This window comes from Abramis brama (assembly GCF_963993115.1).
Source record: "Abramis brama genome assembly, chromosome: 9".
Lineage (NCBI taxonomy): Eukaryota > Metazoa > Chordata > Actinopteri > Cypriniformes > Leuciscidae > Abramis > Abramis brama.
This window is the reverse complement of record NC_139971.1, coordinates 9,529,921-9,553,142: the sequence shown is the minus strand read 5'-3', so window position 1 is coordinate 9,553,142 and position 23,222 is coordinate 9,529,921. Positions and strand designations below refer to the sequence as shown.

General features: G+C 35.9%; 2 protein-coding genes across 6 annotated transcripts; both read right to left on the bottom strand.

Moving 5' to 3' along the window:
* Positions 1–1,546: 1,546 nt before the first annotated feature.
* Positions 1,547–11,784, bottom strand: chrna5 (cholinergic receptor, nicotinic, alpha 5). 2 transcript variants are annotated; one of them, XM_084123703.1, is made up of 9 exons: positions 11,638–11,784; positions 11,179–11,286; positions 7,994–8,145; positions 7,619–7,663; positions 7,299–7,408; positions 3,937–4,114; positions 3,320–3,664; positions 1,975–2,343; positions 1,547–1,886 (listed from the first exon to the last, which is right to left on the bottom strand). In XM_084123703.1, exons 2-9 carry the CDS (start codon positions 11,249–11,251, stop codon positions 1,728–1,730), a joined length of 1,431 nt encoding a protein of 476 aa, XP_083979829.1. In that variant the 5' UTR covers positions 11,252–11,286; positions 11,638–11,784; the 3' UTR covers positions 1,547–1,727. The 2 variants fall into 2 exon arrangements, with proteins under 2 accessions (XP_083979829.1, XP_083979830.1); XM_084123704.1 differs by having other exon boundaries at positions 3,332–3,664.
* Positions 11,785–17,132: 5,348 nt separating this feature from the next.
* On the bottom strand, positions 17,133–21,271 carry LOC311089052 (uncharacterized protein). Of its 4 annotated transcripts, none has more exons than XM_084123487.1 (10): positions 21,148–21,271; positions 21,016–21,048; positions 20,618–20,923; positions 20,059–20,373; positions 18,443–18,571; positions 18,320–18,344; positions 18,203–18,249; positions 18,034–18,064; positions 17,784–17,818; positions 17,133–17,578 (listed from the first exon to the last, which is right to left on the bottom strand). In XM_084123487.1, the coding sequence occupies exons 1-10, from the start codon at positions 21,170–21,172 to the stop codon at positions 17,541–17,543; spliced, it is 984 nt and encodes a 327-aa protein (XP_083979613.1). In that variant the 5' UTR covers positions 21,173–21,271; the 3' UTR covers positions 17,133–17,540. The 4 variants fall into 4 exon arrangements, 2 of the variants coding, with proteins under 2 accessions (XP_083979613.1, XP_083979614.1); XM_084123488.1 differs by having other exon boundaries at positions 18,443–18,493; XR_014607619.1 differs by having other exon boundaries at positions 17,541–17,578; positions 18,203–18,232.
* Positions 21,272–23,222: the final 1,951 nt, after the last annotated feature.

Sequence of the window (23,222 nt, the reverse complement as noted above, 5' to 3'; positions counted from 1 at the left end):
GTTGGTCTTGTGAATAAATGTTCTATTTGGTATTATATCGCTAGTAAATGTATAGCAGGACTGCAATGTTTGTGGAATGTGCTTTACTGCGGGAAAAAAGAGCATGAATATCTCTATTAGCTGCAAAGTACTAGTCACTGCAAACTTTTTTATCATCATTCATTATTATTCAGCATTATATCATCATCATTAGGCACACAGCAGTTATACACTGTAATTAAATGATTTATTTTCTCTTTATTCATTAAAATGCAAAATATCAGCGTCATATGCATACATGCAGTTATAAGTCATTACAACTCAAGTCTCATCATAACTGGTAAAACCTGAAAGCAAAAGAAAGAAAACATCTGTATTTTTTACTTTCTTTTGACAATATACAATTTCACTCAGTATTGCTATTAAATACTAAGGTAATGGCGTTAATTAGTCCTACCTGTCGCGACATTCCCTTCTTATCATAGTAAAATCTACATATCGTTCACAACAAAAGGATTGTTTAGTGTAAAACATGTTGAAGATTAGAAGACAGGCAGTCGATTAATTAAATAATAAGCTATTTCCGTACAAAAGCGGTTTATTTAGTGTAGTGCCTCTTCCTCCATTGAGATCCATTTAAAAAAAAAAAGGCCTCTGTTCACCTGCATACCGACACAGCCGCAGCGTTAGCATTAGCCGTTTACATTGTGTTTTTTTATGTTTGTATGGCAGTTGTCTGTGAGGGGCTGCCGCTTTACTTTTGTTTTGTGTTTGTTCATTTTGATATTAAAGTATGTTGATCGTTTGCTGGTTCCCACCTCCTTCTTCCCTGAATCACTAACCTTGCTACAAAATGAATTATTAAAGGCAGAAGCTGAGCAAAATTAATTTAAATAAGTCCATTCAGCATACTGTTTCAAAATATACAATTATGTGAGTGTGTGTTAATAAAGAAGATAGTTTTTTACTGTTGGCAGGGATGATCTGGCAATAGGGAGGACCAGGAATTTTCTCAGTAAGCCATTTTTTGTTGCATACAGTGGAACCAGTATGCAACTGGATTCTCACCTCTCTTCATCTCTGCTTAACACGTCTTCTGTGTGGGCCTCTGACGTGAGTTCACGAGAACACCACGGCGCATGCGCGAGAACTGAGAAGATGACGCTCACGATCATTTGATGGGAAAATGTGAAAGGTAAGCCATTCATTTTGCCTTTTAAGGTCGTAAGTGTAACTATTTTGCGTCCAAAAAAAAATTCCAATAAATTCCAATATTCCAAAAAAAAAAAAAAAAAAACTGAAAAAGACAAAAAAATCCTTTAAGGGTAAGGGCTAGGCTATTTTGGTTAAGCTTTTAGCTAACATCACATCCCAGAAAAAAAAAACGCTTAGCTGCTTAATATTGCTATGTAGCAGATGATATTAGGGGGAGGGGCATTCTCATACCAGAGAGCATTTAATTGGACAAAAAAATGGTACACGCCCTTGAGTTCAAGATGAGTAATCTATATTTTTTGTTAATTTTCTCCGAAGGAAACAATTATAAATTGTCACAATAACTATTTTTTATTGTAAATTTTATTGTAATGAAATCAGCATATAACAATAAATGTGATGCAGCATGTTACAGCATAAATGACAGCGCTCGAAGTTGCATAGATGTTTTGAAGACTACAATAATAAATGTAACAATAATGCGAAAACTTTATCCAAGCAAAAGATTTAGTCATTTTATACATTCATGTGTTTTAGCTGGTACTTCCAGCATAGCTGGGAACAATGATATTGGCCCATTTATAGATGACAGGGATAAAAAGGAGAGCAGAGCCAAGCAGTGATACTAAAAGAAATGCCCACAGGAAAACCCGGTCCAGGACCCGAGCCACAAACTTCCAGTCCTGAACAACCTAAAAAGAGGCATTACATTAGAATTCATTAGAACTTAAAACTCACAAAAATCACATCATGCCTGGGAGTCTAAAGTGAGACTCTTACCTCTCTGACTTCATTCTCCTTCACCACATGAAGCGTGATGTAGTGTATAGATTCTAAGGCTGCCCGCAGACTGTGTTCTGCACCGAGCAGAGTGGTATCATGGCCTAAACTCTTCTCATACCCCAGCCCTCCTCTTCCAGTCCTGTCTGCTCTCTGCCTCGCTGCGGTGGTGGCGTAGCGATCCACATGGCTGCGCATGCACAGCAGTTTAGGCAGGTGGTGCAGAAAGATACGGCGGACCCAGGGCGCCATGCTGTGATGAGTAGATGAGGAGCGATGATGGATGTTAATGGCAAAGACGGTGATGACAATGGAAAGGGTCACAAAGATCATAGTGAAAACCAAATATTCTCCAATGAGAGGAATCACCTGGGACAGAAAACAACATAGCAGAAAACATAAGTCATTTGACAATTGCATAGCTATTTAAAATTGAGAATGAAAGAATTTAATGTAAACATAAAAATTATTGGAAATGATCTCAATATGTGTTTAAAAAAATAAAATAATTTTTTTTATGTATGGTAATTTAATTCCGTAAAGCAGTTTTTGCTGTTGTTGTTGTTGTTGTTGTTACTCCAGTCCTAGGGACCCACCTAACGTTTTAGATGTTTTAATCCTTCCCTCGTGTCACTTTGACCTGAAAAAATGTGGTTGAGTGCTCATTGGAGGGGTCCAAGACTTAAGGACTTTTGTCGCACTTGAACCACGAATCCACACAAAAAATGACTGGATTCGGATTAGGAGTTTATGTTGTTGTAATAAATAAAAAAGTAACAAATCCTTCCCTCAAGGGTCAATTCAACCCCCTTAGGAATAAATGGAATGCGGAGAATGCTTCAGTAATAGCATACATAGAAAACCCTAAAAAGAATGCTCAAAATTAAAACTATAAATGCAAAGACTTTACCAAAAATTATTTTATAATGTCTACATGTGAATCTGAATGCATACTGAAGAGATAAACTCAAGAACTTTAGGACCTAGCAGAACAACTAATTTGCTCCATATATTGCTATTAGGTCATCTAATGGCAAGAGTCATGAAATATCATGTTATATAGAGGTCGTCAGAGACACTCAAATTGACCCTATGTGAGATTTTTAAGCTAATTTGAGCTGGTTTATGCATGTATTAAATAATTATTTTAAATTTAGGTTGAAATAATGTGAGGAATGTGCTTAAATATATTATTCATTGATAAAATCTAGTAATTTAAAGGTACATAAAACAAAAAATAATTAAAAAAAAATCTCCAACAAAAATTGCATTAAAAAATAGAAAGACAAAAATGAAATGATAAAAGCTTTCTGTTAAAAGGAAAAAAATAGCTTTGAATTCTTACAAAGACTACCACCTTTGAGGAGGAAGGGATGATCTCTTCTATCACCAGAAGGAAAACAGTAAGGGAGACGAGGACAGACGTGCAGAGGGAGATTTTCTCTCCTCCATTAGATGGGAGATAAAACACCAGCACGGTCAGGAAAGACAATCCAATGCAGGGAATGATGAGGAAGAGTGTGTAGAAAAGAGGAAGACGTCGGATAATAAAGGAGTAGGTGATGGATGGATAGAAAAATGTCCCATCGCTTCTCAAACCTCGGCTACCTGTGGCCGTCACAATCTCCCATTCACCGTTGTCAAAATAGTCACGTTTGTCCACTTGTACATCCTCAAGGAGAATGTCCACCTTAAAAAAATGAATATTATGCAGTTGTTATATACAGTAAATATCCAAATGTTAAACACAGAAACTATCATATGGCGTCAGAAGACATGGAATATAGAACACGAGTCATATTAGCTACTTTTAATAGTCACTATGAACAGACAATGGATTGGTAAATAATAAATAAAGGTTTTTAAAAAGTAAATGATTTTCAGAATTCATTTTTGGGTTAACTATTCGTTTCAACAAGCAAACACTAGTTTTAATGCCTCTAATAATAGATAAAAACATACCTGGGAACCATCGTAGGTCCAGGAGCCAAACTTCATGGAGCAGTTTTGAAGGTCAAAGGGGAAAAATGTCACATCGATGGTGCAGGCAGATTTATAGTTGGCAGGAGGGGTCCAGGAGATAGTGCCATCATATCTCACCACTGCTTTTGTCACTGTGGCCTCAAAATTACCATCTGCACTGCAGGTGAGAATCATTCAGTAATGAGATACAGAGTCCAAATTTAGGTAGAATTAAATCATTTGAGAGTAAAAAAAAGTTTCACATTTCAGTTGGAAACATTAATATTGACCTATAGACTTTATAATGGGGTCTCATTTTCCATTCTCCATTTCCATTGAGCTCACAATGCAACAGTTCCATTTGATTTTCAGAAATCAAACCTAAGAACTTTTTACACATAAGATCAAGCTTTAAATGAAATATGATTTTAACAAATTCCACGGTCTTGTAACAAACCCCTTCCGTTTTCTTCAGATTAAAAAAAAAGGAAGATTAGACCCTACTCACATACGTTATGTATTGTTACGTCCTTTGGACGTATTATGTTATATGTGCGTGATCTGGGGAGTGTAATACTTCCTTATTGGACGTGTTGTTTGTTGTGTGCTTGCTCTTTTCTCTCTCTCTCTCTCTCGCAGGCTGCTAATGGAGTTCTAGCTGAGAGTGTACTGTACAAGTGTAAAGTAAGTCCACTGAAGGCGAGCTTGTTGAGAACCCAAGTGAAGTTTATTCACAAAAAACGTGATCAAACAGAAGACAAAAGCATGGCGTGGCATGAACTCAAAAACATGAACATGGACATGACGCTTACCAAACAGTGATTACAGGAAACAATACTTAACAAAGACACATGGCAAACATGAGGGCTTAAAAACACAAAACTAATGACTAGACAAGGGACACCTGGCTCGGCAGGCATGACGTGAAGAAGCTCTGGCTCGGCAAGCATGACCGTGAAGAAGCTCAGGATCGGCAAGCATGACGTGAAGAAGCTCAGGCTCGGCAGGCATGACATGAAGAAGCTCAGGCTCGGCAGGCATGACATGAAGAAGCTCAGGCTCGGCAGGCATGACGTGAAGAAGCTCAGGCTCGGCAGGACTGACGTGAAGAAGCTCAGGCTCGGAAGGACTGACGTGAAGAAGCTCAGGCTCGGCAGGCATGACGTGAGGAAGCTCAGGCTCGGCAGGCCTGACGTGAAGAAGCTCAGGCTCGGCAAGAATGATGTGAAGAAGCTCTGGCTCGGCAGGACTGACGTGAAGAAGCTAAGGCTCGGCAGGCATGACGTGAAGTGGCTCAGGCTCGGCAGGACTGACGTGAAGAAGCTCAGGCTCGGCAGGCCTGACGTGAAGAAGCTCAGGCTCGGCAGGCCTGACGTGAAGAAGCTCAGGCTCGGCAAGAATGACGTGAAGAAGCTCAGGCTCGGCAGGACTGACGTGAAGAAGCTAAGGCTCGGCAGGCATGACGTGAAGTGGCTCAGGTTTACAGGATATTGCAGGTTTGCGGGGCTCCTCATCCGCAAAACCCACAGTAAATGAAGAACCGCTCAACAGAAGGGCATAGTCAATGAATTGGGCCAGGGAAAAAATAATTTTCCCCTCTGGCAATCGAGACTGAACTGGTTCGTTTAGCCCCATTCGAAAGATGTCCTTAAGGGCAACGTCATTAAAATCCACTTGGTAGGATATTTCCAGAAATTCAAAAATATAGTCCTAAATAGTCCTGTTACCTTGACGTAGGCATAGGAGGGCAACTGCTGGGTTCATTTTAGGTCAAGTATTCTGTAAAGTAAGTCCACTGAAGGCGAGCTTGTTGAGAACCCAAGTGCAATTTATTTACAAAAACGTGATCAAACAGAAAAGTACATATGGGCATATGGTAGTGATGTTATGTATGACACTGAAGCTTCGATGTGCGTATCACACATGCGACACAATTTCTAGTGAAGCCCCGTATCGGGGTGTGTATTGGTTTACTAGCGTCACGTGATCGACAACAAATGAAGCCTCACTTTCTGTCCAATCACGTGCGCGTTTCGCTTTGGGTGTCAGAAGGCTCGAACCCCAGATCTTATTTAACGATTCATTGTTGGCTCAGTCTGGTTGATGGGTTTGTGAGGAGAGAAAATTAATTTATTTAATGAACAAACCAAACACAAACATGTAAGGCTTTTATTTGTACACATAACATTGAAACTATGAAGTGTGTTGTGATTGCCTCATCTGCCAGAGCTTCTAACATAGGCTTCTGGCTGCTTTAATTTAAATAAGCACCAGATGGCGCTGTTCTCGACACTCTCGAAGCTTTGAATCTTTTCCTGGAACAGTCAGGGGAAAGTCTCAGTGATTCATGAGGCTTCATTTCCCCATCCCTAACATATGGGCATATGGACATATGGACAATTACCAAACAGGAAACAATATTTAACAAAGACACATGGCAAACATAAGGGCTTAAATACACAAGACTAATGACTAGACAAGGGACACCTGTGAACAATGAAACAATGAACTAATGACAACACAGAACACATGGCAGGATCACATGACTAGAACAGGGATACCATGACAGACATGAAACAAGAATATGAAACAAAACCAAAACGTGACAACAGGTATATGAATTAGTGATTTCTCTTTTGTGTAAACGTTTACGACCAGAGTGCAGTCCTCCCTTTTTCACTTTTGTTATTGATTTGTAACTGCTACAATGAGCATGGGGAACGCTGAGTGTGCTCTTCCCTTATGTGAATATTGTTATTTTCTTCTACTCTTAGTTTTATGTGAATACTTTTTTTAATTATGAATTTGGAAGCTGTAGGAAGAGGGTGCCATTTTCTTTGAATCTGAAATTTGCCAATGTTTATGTTAGACAGGGAGCGAGATAAGACTGTGTTTTTATTTATTTGCTTTCTTTTTGTTACCTTTGAGTTAGATTTAAATAAAATCAAGTGTTATTTGTTTAATTTTGGGTTATTACCCAGTTAGCCTCATTACCACAGTAAGTACATAGTATGTTCATGTGAAACAGGACTGTAAAAGAAAGTGCTACCAATTGTGTTGTTCTGCTTCTTTTCTGGATCAGGGGATTGAAGTGACTGTCCATCTTTTTCATTATATTTATTTATTTGTATTATTTCCAATGATTGTTACATCCTCTCCTACCCCAAGATAAAACTGGGAGGATTATAACTGTATGAAATTCACTAAAGTCACAGTATAAACATTCAAAATATGTGTGTATTAAAATATAAAATATCACAAAAAAAAAATATTGGACTTTTTATGTTATTTATGGCTCTAACATAAATGTTAAACATACTGTTCAGTCCCTCTCTGGTTTCCTTTCAGTCTCATACACGTACTTGTCATAGAGCACGATGTCGGGTCTCCAGATGGAGTCTGAGGGAACTCTAATGGAAGTGATGCCCAGGTAATGATCCGGATTCCATCGGAGCTTCATGTCTGTCCACTCCTGAATGCAGAGAGACACTGATTTATCCGCAAAGCTGATCACCAAATAAAACCATAAAGAAAGCAATTGGACACATTGGCCATAGTTAAAATTGAATCTATCAAAATGTTAACTACTATCAAAATGCAGACAATATGAAGGCAAAATAATGAAAAAGTATATTTCATATTAATCAGATAAACATCAGTGGGTTGTTAAGTCCTGCTTTACCTGTTTTATCCACACATTGGTCGTCATCAGCTGGTTCTTCTCATCCTAACCAACAAAAAATCTGATATTATATCTGTGTTATTCTATGTGCCTTCATGTTCTGCTGAGATTAATTTTTTATGTTCTTTATGTCCCAGATACCCCAATGTTGTACATGACAGATATTATGGATTATTTACTAACCCCAGTTAATCTAACTCTTTTTGCTTCTGATTCCAAACAGAACATAAAGGTTAACAATAAATAAATTCCTGAACTATTTTAATAATAGAGAATTGCCTAATCAATGCATATATTTTAAAATGTAATCTTTATTGTAAGGTAACATTTTGCCTAAAAGAAGGAGAATGCTATTTCAGAAGGACTAATTCTCACCACATCCACCAGCTGGGAGATTGCCAGGCCAAATTTCACCTGCACCGTTCCATTTAGATCCTCCACTGGTCTCACCCATTTCTGGTAGTTGCTGAAGAGATGTTTAAACAACTTGTCTTCTGTCTTGGCATAGGAAGACAGCACAGGAGGCCCTAAAAGAAAACAACAACTTAATGTTCATCTCTCTTCCATTCAATCAGGAGGTACTGGGACACTAAATAACAGTAATTAGATAGCAACAGTCTCAGATTCAAAGACCACACAGGCTTATAGACGGTGTGACAATTTGGTTGACACTTTGTCAATGAACATATTGATCTCACAATGAACATCTCACATATGCTTTGTAACAAGCTTGCGCCTGCACTTTTTAGTACCATATACAAATTCAGTCCAATAGAATTAATTCTTACTGTGGGATATCAGTGAATATCAGAGCTTGAGCCTTTCAAAGCTGCCTTAAAAATGACTTGCAGTGTATACTTGATGAACTTGAATTAAGCTCATTTGGCATTGTTATTGGATCTCCAGCAGCTGCTGCTATCATGCCTATATCCTGATCAGATTTGCCTCTCAAGGCCTCCAATTCTTAGTCACTAAGGGAAACTGTATGATTTGCTAAACATGTGTTTTTGTCTGAGATTTTTGGAGATTTATGAATCTCTGAATGTGAAACTGGTTTAGATGATCTGGGTTGTGTTACCATCACTGGTGCGAAGGATATTCTTCAAAGTGGAATATCAAGCTACTTTATGTTCCAAAACCTAGTGAGCTGTCTACTGCTTTACATAGGAAGTTGTATCCAAGCATCCTAACTAAAATGGAAGTTGAAACGGGACTGATTTAAAATGTTTTAAATTTACAGTAATTCTATGCATCAGACAAATGCCCTTCATGTGCATAATTGAAGTACATTTGATGCCAAACTAGTTTGCCATAAGCATGTTGATAAACTAATAACATCATATTAATGTTTTGACCCAGAAGCCATAAAACACTGCAAGTGTCATTTTTCTCATTTCTGTCTAAAATGAGGTTGTTGACCATAGTGCTGCATTTATCATGAGAAAAAAAAAAAAAAAAAGTGGTAATAATACCTTATATTGATTGATGCATATCTGTGCTGATTATTCAGCTCCATATTTAGATATTGATTGGATTTTACAATTTTATCTCTGCCCCAAAGCTCAGTTTCTGTCCTTATAAATCTGTCATTTCACAGATAACCACAGATGGTATTCCAGTTTCAGCTTGTTTTGCCATTGATCAATATCTGTGGTTCTGGTCTCCCTTGATCAAGACTAATAAAAAAATGCATTAATCCTCAGGTCACACTGTTACAGCTGACCTGAACAAACTCATAAAATGATAATCAGTGTGGGTGAACCATGACTTATTAAAACAACAAGTTGTAACTGAATTATATTATTAAATATGACTAAATCAACATGACTACATAAGGTTACACAAACAAAATTAATTTAAGGGTCAGATACCTTCCTATATTTTCACTTTCTACAGTGTTTTTACTAAAGCTATATGAGCCCTGCAGCCTAATATAACATCTCTGACGTCCACTGTGTGTGCATTAAAATCATCAGTTTGGCCTTCAATTCACAAATAACTTATTTTTAGCTGCTGTCAGTTAATTTGCATAACATAACATTTTGAAATCAACTAAATCCAAAAGTTGGATTATCTGTGGCCTTTGTGACTTCTTATTTAACATGCCACATTCTTTACAGTTTTATGGCACCTGATATTTTATACTACAAACATAAAAGTCTTCATCTCTGTCTAGTCCTGATTGTCAAGCCCCTCACTGACTAACACACAGCAGGAGACAATCCATTTTGGAGTGTAATCTTATCAGTGACACTGAGAACCTCTATCACAGAGAGGGTCACAGAGCGAGAGAGCTGTCGTAAATAATAATTGGATGAAGAGATGTGATGTGATGGACAAGCGACTGAATCACAGGTCACATTTTATCCCAAAATTATATTATATTATATTATATTATATTATATTATATTATATTATATTATATTATATTATATTATATAAGTTCCTCTGGAATAATCAATTCTGGCCAATCACGCCAGCCAGAGATCACTGTCATCCATGGCATCACTTTATATCGGCAAATGAAATTAGATCAACTTTCAGTCCATCGAGGTCAGACGTCCACGATTAAAAACATGACCAACTGATAGCTACTTTATAGTAGAATTTAAAGTTGTAATTATAAAAGAAAGAGACACTGACACTGTTTTTCATGTTTAATTCTGTAAAGCGTACTTTAAAGTGGGTTATTTGAAGAATGCGTGTATATTTTGAAGTGTTGAAACCAAACCGTTTGGGAACAATTGCCTTCCATTTTATGAACAAAAAAACAGATTTCTCAAAATACACAAAATTTCTGTTTTTTTTTTTAAATTTATTTATTTATTTATTTTTATATTTTTACATCATACAGTTTCAGGAAACTACGAGGGTGAGTAAATGATGACTATTTTATTTTTTAGTGAACTATCCCTTTAATTAAAGCTAAGGTAGGCAATGTTTTTCATTAAAAAAAAATTGTTATACTGGTTGAAAGTCTCTTCACATTCTGATAGCACTCAAAAATAGAAGTGGTCTAAATATTTTAAAATGTACATATATCTTCTGTGGAAGTCTAAGGACCAAAAAATTTATATGCAATAATAGGATGACCTAACTGCTGTAACGTATGTATTTGCAAACCTCCGAGCACCCTGCTCGCAACACTATTAACGTCGAAATTATTTCTAATTCTGTTCATTATTATTGTAATGTTATGTGCTTTGAGATACGAGGTAATTTAACGTCATCTCTCGTGACGCTTTGCAGACTCTGCTGTGTGAGTTCATGTGTTTTAAAGGAGGCGTGGCTTTAGAGATGCTCTGAAGGGAGGGTGGGATCAGCACACTTGTAACACTTTTTTATTATAAATAAAAAGTAAGGCCTATGTTTTTCTTCTCTTAATGGTCCTAAGATAATATATGAAATTTATTTTAGCAATTGTCTATATTTTATATATAAATTATAGTTTCTTTCTTTAAATTTTGGGTTGAATTATGGGCATGATAGGCTTTGTAAGATTTCATCCAGGCACAGATGGCATGAAGGTGGGGCATTGAGCCAAGGTCAGAGACACTTACCTAAAGAGGAGCAGAGGACAGCACAGCAGACTAGCAGGAGGAGAGTTCTAATAATGCTGTGAGCTGTTACCATGATACCATCAGGAGCAGCAAAGCCACAGAGAAGACCTGCAAGCAGATATAGGCATGCATGCACTTTATTACACACAAATACAGTCCGATCTGTTATTGAAGACTCACAAGCCTGTTAGCAATTAAACATATATGTGATATGCAGTGGAGACATTGCACATGCACCTGAATGCTGCATATTTTGCATCCTTCATGTGTGTGCAATTGATCAAATAAAATGTTCTGCATCATGCACATGTGAACAGACCTTTACACAAGCACACAAAGCATGTACCTATCCACCTGTCTGTTGAGATTACACTCGCATTCATCAGTCTGCAAACACCCAGTGTCTCTTTCTCTCTATTTCTCTCCCTTTCTCTTTCATTGTAAATTTCTTTTCCTTACCTGATTATGGATTGGAAGAGAGCGGATTCCTTTAAAAAATGTATTTTCCATTTGGATGTCGTGTGTCCATGCCAACCAGCATGTGTGTGGCTGCTTACTCACATACAAGCAGTCATGGTCTCCTCCAACTCCTTCTCCTCCTCCTCTTCCTCCTCCTCCTTCTCCTCCAGAAAGGCAGCCCCACCCCCTCACTCCCTTGCAATTTCCCGCACAGGAAAAAAACAGCCAATCACAGCCATGGATCCCTCATTATCTTGTAAAGTCTGCCCCCTCCTGTTCAAAAATATGCACACATGTTTATGAGAGTACAACAGAGGTCCTTCCATTCTTTTTAGGCTAATGAGCTTTTTGTGGATAGAGAGACAGCAAAGAACTTCTATTTACATAATGTGTAAAATTGACAGGCTTTTTGTTGCACTATAAATAACACACATGTATAGTACCATATTAAAGTAATGAAAATGAACCCTATTTACTTTCATACTGGACATTCCCGGTCATAATGTGAACGATTCATGTTATTCCAAAAATGCTTGTTTTAGCTTGTTCAAAAAATATAATAACTTGCTCATAATTTTCTGCTAATCTCACCTAGACCTTAAATTGGGTTGTGAACTACTAATTTAAGTTGATTTAATATATTCACATGTGATACTCTGTGGTGTATCGATATTTATAAATGACGCAGAGAAAACTGCATTTCAAACACAATAATAAACAACCAAAAGAAATAAAACAAAAAAAGTATTATCATATGACATTCCCTTCAGTCAATAAAATTAAAATCTGTGCCATGTGCTTGACATTTTTTGCAACAAGGAAGTGAAGGAGACACTAGCCCATATTAGGTCACATGCTGTCAAGGCTCCATTCAGAGTAAAAAATATAATTGTACATCAAAATGTGTTTTTTAAAGTTTTTGGCATTTTTATTGCACATTTTGTAAAATCAATAACTCAAAGACCAAAAAATCCTAAATTCCTTTTAGGAGATGTATATAGTTTGTGTAGCTGGCACAATTGTTCAGTAATGCCAGGCAGTATAATAGCCTTTTTGCCTGTGTTTTAGGTTGATGTTAGTAAGTTTTATAGAAGACTTTTTCCAGAAAGTATTGATGATGGTGATGACAGAGCATCAGAAAATAAGTTCATAGTAAGAAAAGAAGAGGTTGAGGATCAATGAGGATATAAGCAGTGAGGGTGAGGGTAGAGATGAATAAAATAAGTCATAGATTGTTATAAGTCAGGCATTTGGGTAGAGTATCCTATGCCAGTTTAGAAGATGTGATCCATAATACAACCAGAGGTTAGGAAATATGCTACTGCATATTGGCCTCACTACACTGACAAGCTGGGATGCTCCAAAAATTATAACTAAACAGGTCAAAATCTAGTTACGTGTGGAAAATGTGGTGTACACTGAAAAAGAAAAGTCTTGTTGATTTTCACTTGTGCTACAATAGTTGATTTGGAATTCCAAGAAAGGAACAATGGTAGTTGTAAAGGTTCTTTTTTTTCCCATGTTATTTGAAACACTAAGACATGGTTTCAGTACTTCCAAGGCATCAAAGTTGCATCTGAATTAGTTTCAAGGTTTTTTTACATTTTCACAAATGATTTCCAAAATAAATATAGTAGCACAAGATGAAATGGAATGTTAATAAAGTTTTTTACTTTTTTTTTTTTTTTTTTTTTTTTTAAAGGAGCATTTCACTAGCCTGACTACGTCAGACTTCGTACTTCCGCTCAATTTCATTTCGCTTCTGTACTCGGTGTGAGACAGCGTAATAGCTTTCCGTTTTCCTCCGGCCTGAAAACAGCCGGCCAATCAACGAACAGAGGGCGGGCTGAGAGCCTTGACGACGTAGACACTGATTGTACCGTGGATGCGTAGATTTACTTCACATAATCTGCAAAAGTCGTTCACAGCCATGTTCACTCCGGTATTTCGCACGATGGTTTTGTTTTCGCATCATACATGTGTTTACAGTGGAAGTTAGATGCGGCTGAGCATGCGCATAACACACGCCATAACCAAACGTTATGTGATTGGCTTACGGGTAACCAATGATTTTAAACTTCAGACAAGCGCCCACCCCCCCGCGAGTAAGAAAACGCTTTTCAATTATGCCATGCCAGACTCTTTCTACGAAGCAAAACGAAGTAGCAGAGTTTGGTATTACCAGGCTAGCATTTCACCCGTGGGAACATTAATCTTTATTGAAAGTGGGTCATATATGTAATCGAAATGTAACATAAATTTTGAATTTGGTGCCTTCTTGACCGAGGACAGACAGAAAGTAACTTTAGGGCGCATTTGTATGGAAGACAACAACTCCCACAATGCACAGCTTCGCAAGCCACTCCCACTAATTTTCACAACACAAACGTCCGTGTCCTCGTCTGATTCAGAGATTTCGTCCAGGAGAAATTGGCATCGTTGAAATTCTTTGCAGCAGACGGACTCTATCTCTGTGTCCGTAGGTACAGTGTGAGAGCACAGGCACCACCAGTCCGCCCCAGCTCCAGCCAGTCTGGGCTCCTCGTCTGCTACAGGCAGATCTTCTGCCTTGGCTGCAGAAGCCGCTGCAGCCGCCTCCTGTTCCTCCATCAGCCTCAGCTGCTCTTCGCTATATTGCGGCTCATAAAGATAGCCACGACCATCTGATTCGAGATTCCGAAATCCTCTTCTTCCATATTATATTGAGTACCTTACGCCATTGTCGTAACTTCACATCTGACTCCAACAGCGCCTGTTAGCTTAGCTTCCAAACAAGATGGCGGATATTGCTTTTAGTTTCTGCAAGTGAAGTCCCATCCACTGATCTGTAATAGGTCTGTAGCGTGAGTGGTCCCACCCCCTGGAAAAATGAGGAACGAGTGTTTGTAGTCTTAACCCCTCTACAAAGATATGGGACTTCCTGCTTAGAATGACGCTAAATGACGATTTTTACATCATTATAAGCAGGAACTGCAACACTAAAATCCGTATTTCTCCCGTCTCAGGGGAAAATGATGTAATAATACACGACCATTCAAAAATATGACTGAGTTTCAAACGATACAAAGCTTAATGCAAATGGGTGAAGTGTCCTTTTAACTAAGACCTTTTCACTACTTTTTAGACATATCAAATCTAATGAAAGATTTATTAAAGCATTACAATCACGCCATTTGTTCACATTATAATTCGAAATTAGGCCATAGCTAAATTATGTGGCCATAACAAACTTGCATTTTATCTTCGTGCGGCAGTTTGTACAAGATTTTAAATTAGACTTGGTATAAAGTAATTACATGGTTGAACAGAGTTCATGGATAATAACTGTTGTCACTGGGCAAGCACATTTGTGCTGTTTTCTTTTTGTTGTTTAAAGTTCAGTGGATCGAAGTTACAGAAGGTCCTTTTGTAAATTTCCATTGCTTGTTATAGAGAGCTGTGGTTAGAATTATTATACAGATAAACAATGCTAAGCGTGTGATAAAGAGCTCTGCTCTATTTCTAGTTTCGCCTCTTGTGAAGCGGAATTTGCTGAGGCGTATGATGTGAAGGTGGTTATGTCAGCTGAGGTGTGTGTGTGTGTGTGTTTGAGTGTGGTTATACATGTGCTGCACATATATGCTCTTGACACTTAGTTAAAAACCTGTAATACACACAAAATTTGCTTTGACTCAAAGGGTCAATGTCTGTTGATTGAATTTATCTCAGTTTAAATGGCCAGTTTTGAGTGTGTCATAACGGTCTTGCTCAGAGACATGTTCTAACCTTTTGCAAATTTTCCATCAGGTATAATTTTAAACACACTGCTGAAGTGGCAGAGAACAACTTTTGGTTACACTTTATTTTAGGGTGACATACTTACATTGTACATACTCAGATAAGTACTGAGTAATATTAATTACTTTTATATTAATGTAATATTAATGTACTCTATTTATTTAAACATTATTTTTTTTAACTTTAAACTGAGTTACATGTTAGGGTTTGGTTTAGGGTTAGTTCTAATTATGCATAATTTAGTAAGTACATTTAGTAGCGTCTAACTACGTCACCTTAAAATATAGTCTTACCAAACTTTTTTCTTTGACATTTCTTTGGTATGGCATTCTACTTTGTACTCGTATAAGAAATAGAAAAGACAAATTCATCTCCCTGTTATATATAATCTATGTATGTAAGTACTAAGTAAACAAATCCTTTTGTGTGTGTGTGAACACACAAATAAAATTATTTCTGATTTCTAATATTAATAATTTCAGATTAGGGGTGACGTGTTTAGGCCAGTTTAATCTATTTTAAAAATTTGCATTGAAGTCCAACTAATCTGATAAGAAACTCAATGTATCTCATTTGTCACTCATATGTATCTTTGTGAAATAATTTAAAATCTGACATAGCCTATAACTGAATTTGGCTCTTCAGAAACAGAAAGAAGACCAGTTTTATATATTTCGACCTATCAAACAAGGTTAGGATACTACTAACTGCTAAACACAGTTAAATATGTAACATTCTGCTCACCTGATATCTCTATAAACATTTAGTAGCCTATGCTTACAAGCTTTGCAAAGATATTGATTTGTTTATGTTGTAAAAATAGTCATGTATTGCCATTTTAGAATTAGAATGATATAAAGAAAATGTCATTTGAATTATACATTTGCAGATGGTTTGTATGAGCAGATTTCCTTTCACAGACTATACATATTTGTTGATATACATGCAGGTGTTCTTTTTATAGCTATTTTTCAAGATAAAGATAAATAGTTGAAAAGGAACATTTAGGCTGTAAAACTATTTTTTGGAAAAAAAACTTAAATTTATGAGTATAATCGGCTTTAGGGGAAAAATGTTGTATCGACATAACTAAAGTTAGTCTGTGCTTTCATCAAATATAAATTCTATAAACTCAAAAATAGTCAAGTTTTTTACTTGTGGATACAAGTTCAAATATCCTACGTTTTGAGTTAGGCTGAGCATTAACATAATAGTGTTGTGGAACTTTCTTAGTTTGTCTAATTTAGAATTAATTCTACAAAAAAAGTTGTATATACTCATTGAAATGGAAGAAACTTCACCCAAGAGAACACTAATCACTCTTGACTTAAATCATAACACAACTTTTACAACAACATATAATCAAAAACATTACATAGAGCTAAAGAAAAATATTTTAATTCTGAATAACAAATTTGTCATCATACAGTAAGTCCCTGTGCTTTGAAACAAAAATTATTCAAGTGCCTCACCAGTGATCAAAGTGAGCATGGTCAGTTTGTTAGACCCTCATCATCAAATGTGACATTGTACGTACTAGCTATTTAATATTTTAAGCATATATATATATATATATATATATATATATATATATATATTTATTTATTTATTTATTTATTAAATACTGTTTTTCTGAAAAAAATAATTTCAGTATTTATTTATTTTTACAATGTTTAAAAATGATGAAATACAGTCTGTAGCCTACCAGGTGAAATATATTTTCATTCAAAACATTTTATTATTAGGTATTCATCAGTACATTTGTGAACACACTGTAACAATTGTTTTAATTAATTATTGAAAAACATGTATTCTGAATTTGCATATGTACAGTTTATGTTACATAAACAATATGTATATTGTATTTTGTTATTAATTCTGAGAGATTTATAGACTTTAGTAAAGTCATGAAAAAAAATTAACAGTAATAGTGCCAAACAAATAAATAAAAAAAAGACACCCAATTTATAACATTTACAGTTATGCATTTAGCTGACACTTTTATCCAAAGCTATTTACATTGCATTCACGGAACACATTTGATCAGTTCTTGCTTTCCCTGGGATTCGAACCTATGACCATGCATTGCTATCTCATGCTCTACTGATAGAGCCACAGGAAGGCCATTAAGACTGCTGGAAGACCAGATCATCATACTCTTCATCTGTGAAAAATACAAGTAATTTGTGTAATGCAGACATAGCTAGTTATTGTAATTGTGCAGCACAAAATGGTCAAATTTCACACTAGAAATACAAGATGATTTTGTTTGTCATATAGCCTAATTACTGTGTTTTCCAGTACTGTAATATTGCATTAAAAAAACACAACAGTTAATTTACAAGAAATCTTTTAGAGTGCAGACGTACCGATATCAGAGAACTCGTCCCTCTCTGCGACATAACTAAGCCATCATGGACATTGATTTACAGCATTTGCATGGAAAGTCAAAGAAATAAGGAACAAATAGATAATAAGATAATAATCTGAAAGCTGACATTATACATATGTAATTAATCAGACTGGAATATTAAAGATAGAACAGTGCAAAGCTTATTCGTTTGTTCATTCATTCATTCGTTCATTCATTCATTCATTCATTCATTCTTACTGGCTTACCAGACAACACTTCGTATTTCACCAGTACCAGCTGTATCAGGTTTGGGAATATAAATATAAATTTGTAAGAGACAAAATTTGCTCAGAACAGGAGCAAAGAGAACAAAAACATCCTATGAAATTTAGAAATTGGAGTTTTACAAAGTTAGAAAAACCATACAATGAATACCTTCGTAGTACATGTCATTTCCTTTGAGCTCTGTCTCATTCAAGGATCTGTTGATTAGAAATTCATCAAAATGTAATTGAATATTGAATATATTTTAATTGAGAATCTCAAACAGACCTTTCCTTGTGGAATCCGATGCATCCTATTAGAAACAAAACATTAGTGTTGGGATTTAAACAGAATTTTTCAAGAAAGTGAAACGTGTCAATGTTTGCAGTTGAGGAGAAAGTGCCACAGTACCTCTCTTTCGGATTACTGGCCAAATTCCCAGAAACAGACTGAGGAACAACACTATGGTAGAGCACATTATTATGACAATTATGATTTTTGTCATGACTTTGTCATAGTCATTTGTCATAGTTTTTGCCACTGTCAGAGAAATCCCAGGAACACACACACACAAAAAAAAAATTGTAGGTTTGATTAAATGTTACAATATAATACTGTATTTAACTACCCTTGTAAAAGAAAAAGTGTGCTTATTGAATGTGTATTTGTGGTGTACTCTTTATGCATAATTACATGTAACTAACCCTAAACCAAAACCTAATCCTAACCCTATAGTAAATACATGTAGTTACTTAATTTTATTCAGTAGTTAAATGTATAATTACAGTGTAACAAAGACACCTTAAAATAAAGTGTATTTTTTAAACTATTCTTGCAGGTAATATGATATTAATGAAATAAAAGGCCAATTGACTGTACTTAGAGAGTACACACTCTTGTCTATGCTTCTTAAAGGATTTGTTTACCCAAAATGAAAATTCTGTCATCATTTACTCACCTTCATGTCGTTCCGAATCAGTTTAATGCAATCTGAGTGATTTCTTTCCCTCCATTGACAGCTACACAACTACCACTTTGACGCTTCAAAAAGTTCATAAAGAGATCGTAAAACTAATCCAGATGATTGAGCAGTTTAGTCCAAATTTTCTGAAGAGACTCTGTCGCTTTATACGCTGAACAGATTTAATTTAGGCTTTTATTCACATATAAACAACCATCAACTCACACATCAGTTGTGGAAAACAGAAGCTCAAACATGTGAGATTGACGTGCGAGAACAAATGAGGTTAATTCTCGTGTTTTACACAGCACGTTTGAGCTTCACAAGAGGTTTGTTCTCGCATCAAGCAGGTTCGGTTGAGCTTCTGTTTATGTTCACTGATCAATGTTTATATGTGAATAAAAGCCGAAATTCAAGCTGTTCATCATATAAAGCGATTGAGTGTCTTCAGAAAATTTTGACTAAACCGCTCAATTCATGATTAGTTTTACGATCTCTTTTTGAACTTCTTGAAGCGTCAGAGTGGTAGTTGTGTAGCTGTCAACGGAGGGACAGAAATCGCTCAGATTTTATCAAAAAGATCTTCATTTGTGTTCTGAAACATAATGTTGGTTAGTTCACCCAAAAATAAACTAACCAACATTATGGGTACTATAAATGTTTGTCACTACATTCGGTAGTACGTACTACTACTTAAGTGGGTAAAAAAAAAAAAAAAAAACTCTGAATTTCAGCTAATTGCATTTCATATAAATTTGAACTATTTGAACTATAATACATTTATTTTAATAAATTTGAACTATAATACATTTTCATGTAATTTTTAATTAGCATGCAATGTAGTCACTGAAAACACCTGTTTGCATGTAACTATTCTTTATAAGTACTGTACATTATTTATGTAATAACAACTCTTTTCAAAGGTATGCTAAAGTGTACTTCTTTTTCACAAAGGTATATTCTCTCACTAAACTGAGTAAATCATAATAGTAAGAATGCATGGCACCCTGTACAGCCTTATAAACACATTAACCATGTGTTAACCCCCCCCCCCCATAATTCTTACCAACTATCTGAAGGTTGACTTTATTATTTCGATCGAGTCTCATTCCAGGGTAAGGGAGAATGTTTAACAAAATAGCACAACTGTATGTTCCAGCATCTTCCATCCGGACCTCTCTGAGGGTGAATATTGTCATCGTCTCTTTTTTGTCCCAAATATTGACTTTAATAGGCTTTTCATTTTTCATGAGAAAAGCCAAAATCATATTATTGGACAGGTTTTTGTTTATAGGATTGGATGTTGTACAGTTAAACTCAGCATCACTTCCCACTGCCACCTCAGACTTTAGCAAATGTATCTGTGAATTAAATAAAGATTCTGTAGAGAGAAAGGAAACACATATGGTTACATTTTTAGCATGGCCTTTAATGCATTCCAGGACAAAGGGTCTAAAACAAAAAGAAAAACACAATTTCAAACATTTCTCTCTCATTAAAGACAATTTTGTACAACAGTGAGCCTATTGTGGTTAATCTGCACAAGTGTGTTATTCAACATGTCTCATCTGTGCACAGGAACCAAACACACTCTCAAATGTAAGCAGAAATGTCGTACATCTTACCGATCACATTTATGAAGATGATAGTATCACCATATCCCATCACTTCGGTTAAATCCAACTGCTCTTCAGAAAACACACAGCTGTAGTTGCCCGAACAGTTCCTTTCTATTCTCTCTTTTTTAAAGGTGATGTCTTGTCGAGTGGGTTGTTTTTTCACATCTATAGCTTTACCATCTTTACACAGATATACATAAACATTTACCTCTGACTTTGTTAAACCAAATGTACTGCAAGTAACCTCCAGTCTACCACCTTCTGGTACTTCTCTATTTTCACTGAAAATCTTAGCTTTTTGAAGCTTTTGGCCTGTGAAGGAAATAAGACGTTTGTTCATCCTAATAAAGTACAATATTACATTTACTGCAAAGGTGTTTATTCAGTGCACTATTCAAACATACCTTGACTTTGAAGGAATAGATTCACTGAGATATCTAGGAAATAATAATAATATATTATCATTAAAAAAAGCACCAGCATTTTTTTAGATTTAATTTATTGAATATTTAAGATTTTGTAATTTCATTACTTACATGCAAGTAGAAACACACCAACCATGGCTGCTGATCAAGATTTCTTTGACTTTTCTTCTTTTACAAAATAACTGAGTTATTCTTAGCTTGCAGTCAATACGCTGTTGCGGTGTCACTGCTCTTTGAACAGAATAGGCAGTGCTTGCACTAAAGTATCTATAGCAGTCATGCTGTGAAGGCGTTCTAAAGCCGGAAACATTGTCAGGTGCTAAATTAATTAATACATCATCAAATACATTAATTATAGCATTATAGTACTTCAGCTGCTTTCAAAACAATGTAACTTTCCAGTAATAAGCAACATTTTCCAGCGATGATCAGTGTAGTGCAATCAAACGTTGTTTTATTGTCATATTTGTATAGCAAATTCAACTTCACTGCCTTAGCACGCTGAGGTAAACACACACACACACACACACACACACACACATTTCACTATATTAGTAAAAAGGACATTGCATATTTCCATTGATTTCAGGTTCATGATATTCCTGTTCCTGTACATAAAAAAAAAAAACTTCACTTAGTATGATTTATAAGCTGTTTTCCTCATGTTGACCAAATATGTCCCGACAAGGATTACGGATATTGCTATCTTTGTGGGGACATTTTGTCACCATATGGGGTACACCTGAACACCCAACATGTTGGGTTTACATGTTTTATGGGGACTTTCCATAGACATAATGATTTTTATACTATACAAACTGTTTATACTCTAACCCTACCCCTAAACACAACCCTCACAGAAAACTTTACATTTTGAAACATTATTTGTATGATTTATAAGCTGTTATCCTAATGGGGACTATACAAATGTTTCCACAAGGACAAGAATTTCAGATATTGCCATTTTTGTAGGGATATTTTTTCCCCATAAACTAGACCACACATTCATACACACACACACACACACACACACACACAGCTCTCTCTCTCTCTCTCTCATCACTAAATGTCCTTCTCATACTACTTGTAAAAATGTGCTTTGATGTGTTTGCTTGCTAACTTGTGGAAGTCTATGGTTATAATGCCACTTAGAGGTCAAAAGCAGCAAATGTTCCCTCATTGTGGAGGATGGGTAACATATGTATGTTCGCTTGGACAGTTCTTGTTAATGATCAGATTCCAAAAGGTTTACTGATTCAAGGTGGCATTCCAGGTCTTTTTGTACCAGTCAACTCTTTTGAGTTACATCTAGAATAAATCTGTCTGTTCAAATTTGAGGTTGTCTCCCAAATAATAACAATAATAATTTTGTAGCTTGACAAATACATTTCAAAGTGATGTAACTCTGAGCATTGATGTCATTGAACCATTGGGAGTGCTGTAGATGATTATCTGTCTGGATGTGAAAGAAAGAGGTAGGGGAAAAAGTTCCTCATGCTTGCTAAACGGTCCACTTGATTGTTTGATTGTCCATTTTAAGTTGCGAGCCCTACTCTTATTTTCAACTTGGATGGTACAGTAGCTTCACCAGTGCTGTTGCAGTACATGCAATATTTTATGTACTGAATTGCATTTAGTAAGCAATAATCTATATAAACATTTAGCCTAGGCACTCCAAAGGCAAAACTCACAAACTACAAAATATGGACACAAATTGCTGACAGTCTGTGGGTAAAACCACAACATGTGCACAAGACATTTCTGATTGCTGATTGGAGTTTGAATCTGTCAAATGGTAAAATGCATGAACATACAAGCTGAAAAAAGTCAGACTGAGACCACAAAAGGAAAGAAGCCAGTATAGAGGTAAGAAAAACCTGTGTTTTATATCTTTTGTGATTATATGCGTATTGGTATCAGCACTCTGTAAAAATTGTAGAAATGTATGGTTGCATTATGACAAAAATAAATTAACAATTTAATCAGCAGTTGAAAACAGAGCAGGTGGATGAAGCCACACCCAAATCTGTCAAGAAAAAAAAAAAAATCATTAATTGTATGGTTTTATAGTGAATGTTCTGCATGGCATAAATACTCTAATAATAATAATAAACTTGATTTTACATTAAAAGTTGCATCTCAAAGCGCTTTACAAGAACATACAAATAAAATACATTCTCTTTTTA

Coding starts and splice junctions, on each gene's coding strand:
- chrna5 (XM_084123703.1), bottom strand. CDS start 11,251: ATGGTAACAGCTCACAGCATTATTAGAACTCTCCTCCTGCTAGTCTGC. Junction 7,664..7,993: donor TCTCCCAGCTGGTGGATGTG/GTGAGAATTAGT, acceptor TTTGTTGGTTAG/GATGAGAAGAACCAGCTGAT. Junction 3,665..3,936: donor GGACCTACGATGGTTCCCAG/GTATGTTTTTAT, acceptor CATTTTTTTAAG/GTGGACATTCTCCTTGAGGA.
- LOC311089052 (XM_084123487.1), bottom strand. CDS start 21,172: ATGGTTGGTGTGTTTCTACTTGCAT. Junction 18,572..20,058: donor AGTCAACCTTCAGATAGTTG/GTAAGAATTATG, acceptor TTTCTCTGACAG/TGGCAAAAACTATGACAAAT. Junction 18,250..18,319: donor ATCGGATTCCACAAGGAAAG/GTCTGTTTGAGA, acceptor TCTAATCAACAG/ATCCTTGAATGAGACAGAGC.